General features: G+C 64.2%; 1 protein-coding gene across 2 annotated transcripts; it reads left to right on the top strand.

The window, feature by feature from the left end:
* The first annotated feature begins 368 nt into the window (after positions 1-368).
* Positions 369-6,962, top strand: B4GALT2 (beta-1,4-galactosyltransferase 2). 2 transcript variants are annotated; one of them, XM_084266472.1, is made up of 7 exons: positions 369-491; positions 2,708-3,094; positions 3,460-3,695; positions 3,769-3,959; positions 4,125-4,247; positions 5,332-5,436; positions 5,608-6,962. In XM_084266472.1, exons 2-7 carry the CDS (start codon positions 2,779-2,781, stop codon positions 5,756-5,758), a joined length of 1,122 nt encoding a protein of 373 aa, XP_084122598.1. In that variant the 5' UTR covers positions 369-491; positions 2,708-2,778; the 3' UTR covers positions 5,759-6,962. The 2 variants fall into 2 exon arrangements, with proteins under 2 accessions (XP_084122598.1, XP_084122599.1); XM_084266473.1 differs by lacking the exon at positions 369-491 and adding an exon at positions 2,017-2,092.
* The last annotated feature ends 35 nt before the right edge of the window (positions 6,963-6,997 follow it).

Genomic DNA, 6,997 nt, shown 5'->3' with positions numbered 1-6,997 from the left:
TGCGTGGTCCTGTCCCTGTGTTCCCGGGGGTGCGTGGAGGGTCCCTGGTGCTGGGCTTGGGGCGAAGGGCTGAGCATCCCGGGGCGGGGGGAGGGAGGGCATCGAGCATCCCGGGACGGGGGTGGGGGGCATCGGTCATCCCGGGGAGGTGGAGGGGTAAGCGTGGGGTGTGCGTGGGGCCTGCGCCCGAGGAGCCCCGGCCCGGCGGGGCCAGCCTGGCCCGGCGGCAGCGCGGCTCCGGAGCACGGGGCGGTCGGCGACGGCGGCCCCGCCCGGTGCGGCGGCGGGCGGAGCCGGCGTGCGGGCGCGGCCCCGTCTCCCTGCGGCTCTCGGTTGTGCGGCGGCCCGGCCGGCAGGGCCCCCCCGCAGCCCCGGGCATGGGAGCCCGCGGGCCGGCGGCCGGGGCTGGAGGAGGAAGAGAAGGAGGAGGAGGCGGAGGCGGCGGGGGCCGCTGACCGGCGCCGGGGCGGCGCGGCAGCCCCGAGGCCGCGGTGAGTGGGGCGGCGCGGACAGGCCTGGCCGGGTGGGGGAGGCCCGGGATGGCCCCGGGATGCGACCCGGGGGATACGATCCCGGTCGCTGATGGGTGCCACCGCCCCGATTCGGGAAAAAAGCCTCTTTTTGTGGTTGTTTCTCGTTTTTTAGTAAGTTTTTGTGCGTGTCGGGGGACTGGGGAAAAATTAGAGGGGTTTGGTTGTACTGAACGTGCCTCTTCGCCCAGCTTCTGGCTGGGAGGAAGGAGGGGTGGGATGGGGGGAGAGCCGATGGACCCGGTGCCACCTTTGGTACCTCCCTTCTCCTGGCCCAGGGATGCCCTGCGGGAAGAAGGATGGAGCCCCCCTCCAAAACGAGCATCACCAGCCCCAAGACACATGCCACACCAGGGTGAATCCCCGGGGACCAGCTCCCCAGCCCCAGGTTGATTTTGGCCTCTCACACCTTGCAAAGATACTGCGGCATAGGGGGGTAACATCACATTTCATAGCCCCCCGCTTAGCGGGTGCTTTTAAGCCCACTCGTGCTTGTGGGCTTCATTTTTGTTCACATTGAGCATTGCACTCCACTCGCCTTATTGACCACCCCGCTAGAGTCCTTAAAACATGCTCTTATTTCTCCCTAGCACCTCCCTGCCTGGCTGTTGAGACACCACGACTCAATGTGCTGCCTGCTGTGAGGGCTGAGGGGGGTTTGGGGAGGGTTTCTGGCAGGTGTTGGGGGCAGTCAGGTCCCTACGTCAAGGGCTGCGCTTGGTGACAGGGCGCCATGACCACAAGAAGGTTTGGGAGATCATAACAAACCCAGTTTTTCTCCAGGGGGTGACTTTCTAGAACAAGTTTGGCTGTGAGGTTGGGGTCTTTGTTTGTGGGGTTGGGGTTCCTGGCACAGGGACCTTGCTCCATATCCTGTGAAGAGTGTGGACATGGGTCAGGTGTTGGGCTCCCAGCCTTTTCCAGCACCTCCCTGTCTGCAGCAGGTTCCTGCCAGCACCCCACAGCTGCTGGGGTCAGCCCACAGCTTGGAGAGGGCAGCCAGAGCGGGACTGGGTGGGAGTCCTGCTTCGCACCCCGCTTCTAATGCCTGCTGCCAGTCAGGCTGGGTGCTCTACAGCTCCCCAGGGGCCCCACCGCCGGGGCTGCCAGTTGCCGGTGGGCTGGCCCAGGCCCTGGGCTGGTTGCCAGCACGTTTGGGTCCTAGCTGCACTCCTGCTGGGGGGTCCTGCCACAGCTCCCTGCCTGCGGAGTCCTGAAGCGGCAGTGGCCTGTCACAGGGTTCCCAGAGCCTTGTGAGCTGCCGTGTCCGTCCCCTGTGGCTGTCTTGCCCTGTCCTAGCAGCTTCCCAGAGAGCTGAGACCGGGGCTGGGACCTGGGGTGCAGAGCTGTGCTGCAGCCCGAGCCCTGGCAGTGGCGGGACTGGGAAGGGCCGGATGGTTTGGCTTGGCTGGGGCTGTCCGGTGACTCTCCCAGCTGCCTTCCCAGCAGGGCCCTGGCTCCGCTCCAGGTGTCATGTGGGAGATAAGGGGACCCTGGCTCCCAGCGGCTCCCAGGGGCCACGCCACCAGCAGCAGAAGGAGAGAGGACCCACACCACTGATTGTAAGCTGGACCTCGCCTGGATGCAGCAGGGACCCCTGCCCTTGGGGGGGCTGGGACATCCCACTTGGCTGGATGTCTGTTGGGCAGCTGCTCACCCTGCTTGGGCACCCCACAGAGGGCCCCTGCCTGCATGGCGTTGGCTGCCAGCCCCTCTTCAGTGCTGCTGCTGGGCAACAGCACTCAAGGGTGGGGAGCAGGGGAGTGGGGTGCCTTTGGAAGAGGTGGCTGGTGAGGGTACTCACGGTGCCTTTGGGAGACCCCAGGTTGGCTGTGTTTTGGGAAAGCAGAACCTTCTCCAAACATTCAGCTTCCATGGATGCTCTTTGCAGCACCCTTGGAGGTATCCCGGTCCCCATCTTGTGGGGTTGAATCTGGCCTGGCTTTGGACTTTGAAAGCAAGGAGACCTGCTGCGTGGGTCTGGGGACCTCTCAAGTCTTCATGGCTGTGCCTTCAGGGCAGGGGTCTAAGTTCTGCATCCCCCCAGGGTGCTTTCTGGCATACCAACCTGTGAGCCCATCACCTCCTCATCAGGCCTGTGCTGCTCCTGCTGTCCTGGTGTTGTTCAGGTAGGGGACTCAGCGTGGAAGTTTCCTGAGATTGAGGTGTCTCAGCAGGATCAGGACCGTGGCTGGAGCCGCCCCCCTGCCCCACTGAGTGCACATGTCCGCCTGCCCATGCCCAGAAGATGACCAGGCTGCTCTTGGGGGTGACCCTGGAAAGGATTTGCAAGGCCGTGCTGCTGCTCTGCCTGCTCCACTTTGTCATCATCATGATCCTCTACTTCGACGTCTACGCGCAGCACCTGGACTTCTTCAGCCGCTTCAATGCCAGGAATGCCTCGCGTGGCCACCCCTTCTCCAACTCCTCCCGCCCCAATGGCACTGTCCCCAGCTATGGGCCGGCCAGTGCTGAGGCCCCATCTCCCAGCGCCAAGCCCAGTGCCAACCAGTCTACCACCGAGAAGCCCTTGCAGCCCTGCCAGGAGACACCTCCCGGCTTAGGTGAGATGTGTGGGGTGAGCGTGGGGGGTAGTTGGGCTCTGGCTCTGAGCATGGGGCTTGTGGGTGGCATCTCCATCCCCTGGGCCCTGGTCACAGCTTCCCAGTGGTCCCATGGGTGGAGTGGTGAAGAAACCTCAGCCTGGAACTGCTACCAGGACAGCTGGTTTCAGGTTTTGTCAGTGGCTTACCCATTATCTGTGCCCCTGTTCGGGAAAGGTTTTGAGCATCCTCTGCCCTCGGTAGTGCCAGTTCCCCTTACACATCCCCCTTGCTGTTTGCTCCAACGGCCTGGCTAGAAGCAGCAGGTGACTGTGCCCCCGACGGTGTCCCGTCCTGTGGGCATCACCCTGCCCTCCCTCTTGCAGTCGGGCGCCTGCTCATCGAGTTCAGCTCTCCCATGAGCATGGAGCGGGTGCAGCGGGAGAACCCTGATGTGCGCCAGGGTGGCAAGTACACTCCCCCGGACTGCCTGCCCCGGCAGAAGGTGGCCATCCTCATCCCCTTCCGGCACCGCGAACACCACCTCAAGTACTGGCTGCACTACCTGCACCCCATCCTGCGCCGGCAGAAGGTGGCTTACGGCATCTACATCATCAACCAGGTGAGGGGGGCAGGGCCCAGGGGTTGGCAGGGACAGGGTGGGCAGGCGAGGGTTGCTGAGCTCTGCCCCGCAGTTCGGCGAGGACACCTTCAACCGGGCCAAGCTGCTCAATGTGGGGTTCCTGGAGGCCCTCAAGGATGATGAGGAGTATGACTGCTTCATCTTCAGTGACGTGGACCTCATCCCCATGGACGACCGCAACCTCTATCGCTGCTACGAGCAGCCGCGGCACTTTGCTGTTGGCATGGACAAGTTTGGGTTCAGGTGGGTGCTCTGCAGGGCTGGGAGTACACCAGGGACACCAGCCTTAGTGCTTGCCTGGGGAAGGCGTGGGGTTGCTGGTTCAAATTAGGGAAGTGGGATGGGAGAGGGCTGGTGCTTGTCCCTTGGGGTCCCCCTGGGGCTGACCTGTGTGCTGTCACCCTGCAGGCTGCCCTACGCCGGCTACTTCGGTGGTGTCTCTGGGCTGAGCAAGACCCAGTTCCTGAAGATCAACGGCTTTCCCAATGAGTACTGGGGCTGGGGAGGAGAGGACGACGACATCTTTAACCGGTAGGTGCCAAGCTCTCGGCAGCACCAGTGGGTCGGGGTGGGCTGGGGGTCCTCACCAAGCATAGAGCTGGCACTCTCACCAGCTCCAGGGTTTGTGGTCAAGCCACATGGCAGGGAGGGATTTAATTACCCTCCAATGGGAGAGCTGGAGACCCTCGGGGATGGAGCTGGCTCCTCCCAGCGTGGTGAGTCCCTTCCTTGTGACCCGCGGGGACGGAGCTGGCTCCTCCCAGGGTGTTGGGACTCTTCCTTGTGGCTAAGTCCCCCCAGCGTGGTGGGGCCCAGCCCCCTCCTGCTGTGGCAGGGAGCTGCGCCAGCACCAGCGGGGTGGCACGCTTGCGGGCTCCGCGCCAGGCTGGGGCCAGGTTGCTAAACTTGGAAACATCCGGGGCTGGGATGCAAAACTTGGAAGCGGCTCCGTGGCAGCCACGCAGCAGCCGGAGAGGCATTTCTGCCGGCAGCCAGCAGGCCGCAGCACAGCCGCATGCAGAGCCGCAGCCGGATCCCCCCACACGCACCCCGCGTTGGGTGCCGGAGCCGGATGGCTCCCGCCTCATCTCCCAAAGGTTTCCCCACGGTGCTGCCTGGGCAAGCAGGATGCGACCGGTGGGGCACAACCAGCCGCTAATACCCGGGGAGCGAAACGCCCCTTGCGTGTGCCGCGGGCATGGTGGCACATGGTGTTTTCCATCCAAGGTGGGCTCGGGGTGAGGAAGAAGCATCCTGTGGAGCTCTGGGAGCTCTTCAGACAGCCCTTAGCGTGTGAGGAGGGCCCCGAGGGAAGGGCCCGGAGCTGGCATTTGGAAAATGTAAGCAGCAAGGGCTGAGTGGCTGCAGCTGCAGCCGGGGGTCACAGGGCAGGAGCGGTGCTGTGCTTTGGGCACACTCTGTCATGAGGCATGTGGCACCCTCTGCTGTGGCACTAGCCCAGCCCTGGTCTGGCTTTGCTCAGATTGGCTTGGCACAGCCCTGATTCAGCAGGGATGGGTTGTATTCGGCTGCGGGCTCACCCAGAGGTCTCTGGGCCAGGGGATGTTCCACCCTGGTGCTCATGCACTGATCCCCCTCTGGTCCCAACCCCCAGCATCTCCCTGAATGGCATGAAGGTGTCGAGGCCCGACATCCGCATCGGAAGGTACCGCATGATCAAGCACGAGCGCGACAAACACAACGAGCCCAACCCGCAGAGGTGAGTGAGCCGCAGGGGCCGGGGCAGCCGGGACACCGGGTGATCGGTAGGCTACCTCTGGCTGCCAGCTCCCCTGCTCTGCTCACCCCCATGGAGGTCAGGTACAGCTGGCACCATGGCAGGCGCCACGCCCAGCCCTCCCCTGCCTCACCTCACTCCCATTCACACCAGGTTCACCAAGATCCAGAACACCAAAATGACGATGAAGCGGGACGGGATCAGCTCGCTGCAGTACCGGCTGGTGGAGGTCTCGCGCCAGCCCATGTACACCAACATCACGGTGGAGATCGGCAGGCCGCCCCCCCGCCTGGCACGGGGGTAGCGCTCGCGCCGCCAGCAGAGCCGCCGGGAGCCGGCTCGTGTCCAAGCTGGCTGGGCACGTCGAGTTTTGCCCCGGCTCGAGAGCCAGGACTGGACAGGGATGTTTTCTGCCTACTCTGCTGCCTTCTGGAGACGGCTCTTCCCCAGCCCGCCCCTCAGCCCCCAGGATTTCTCTGTACCCCTGTTCTCACGAGTGTGTTTGCAGGACCCCCGCCCCATACTCGGTGTGTTGGCGGACGAGCCCGGCTGCCCAATGTGCGGCTCCTGGTGCAGGAGGAGGGGGCAGCCCCAGCCCTGGCAAGGAGCCCCCTGCCCATGCCAGCTCCTGCCTGCACCCTGGGTGGGGAGCGTGATATCCCGCTGCTCTGGGAGAGCTGAGGGGGTCCCCACCAGCGCTGCAAGAAGCGGGGTGCAGGCTTCCCCCTTCGCCAGCACTGGAGCTGCTGCTGCCCGAGCAGCCTGGGCCCCCTGAGCAGGCAGGATCAGGGTGAGGTTGCTGCCCCAGCTGGGTGCTGCCCATGCTGCTGGGCACTCAGACGTGGCTCGCTGTCTTCCTCTGCTTTAGTCTGGTGCTTAGAGCCGGGCCCTGTCTCAGCTCTGCCAAACAGAGACCTCCAGTTAGCAACGCCCCTTGCTGTGCCTCAGTTTCCCCAGGGCTGGGGGTGGTGACTGTATCCTGTCCCCCCCTCCCTAAAGGCAGATTGTGTATGTGTGTGTGTGCAGCCCCTGCCTGCACCTGCCCTCACCTGTCATCACCACTTTGGGGGGGGGTGGAATACGGGGCTCATTTAACACCCCTCAGCCCCTCTTGGTGAGGGCTGGTCCAGGGACAGGGAGCTGCCCCACAGCTCCAGCAGCAGGTGCCCCGCTGGCGGTTTGGGGGCCACTGGGGTCTCCCCCTTCTCTGGCTTCCCTCCCCTCCAGGCCTGGGGCAGGGGGACTGCAGGCAGGAGAGGCCAGGGCTGTGCAGGGTGGGAACCCTGTGTCCCTCCATGGGACTGGGAGCGCCTGGCACCCCCTACACCCCCACGGGGTGGGGCCAGGAGCAGTGGGGTCAGGAGCCGGGCAGCACACCGGGATTGGGGGGGGGGGCACCGGTGACTTTTGTACATTTGAATGTTTGACCCTTTTTTTGAGCGTACGTTGAATGCAGCGTTCGGTCATAGAGACCGGGGTTTTTGTATTTAATAAAAGTTTCAAAAGTTTGCAGGGTCTGTGGGGTGGGGGGACCAGGGGGTGT

The sequence above is a fragment of the Gallinula chloropus genome (assembly GCF_964237585.1).
Source record: "Gallinula chloropus genome assembly, chromosome: 6".
Lineage (NCBI taxonomy): Eukaryota > Metazoa > Chordata > Aves > Gruiformes > Rallidae > Gallinula > Gallinula chloropus.
The sequence above is the reverse complement of the archived record's forward strand: the minus strand, read 5'-3'. Positions and strand labels throughout refer to the sequence as shown.

Excerpts from the sequence above, each read along its gene's own strand:
- B4GALT2 (XM_084266472.1), top strand. The coding sequence starts at position 2,779 with ATGACCAGGCTGCTCTTGGGGGTGACCCTGGAAAGGATTTGCAAGGCC. Across the intron at positions 3,095-3,459 it reads GGAGACACCTCCCGGCTTAG|TCGGGCGCCTGCTCATCGAG; the intron begins GTGAGATGTGTG and ends TCCCTCTTGCAG. Across the intron at positions 5,437-5,607 it reads AACGAGCCCAACCCGCAGAG|GTTCACCAAGATCCAGAACA; the intron begins GTGAGTGAGCCG and ends CATTCACACCAG.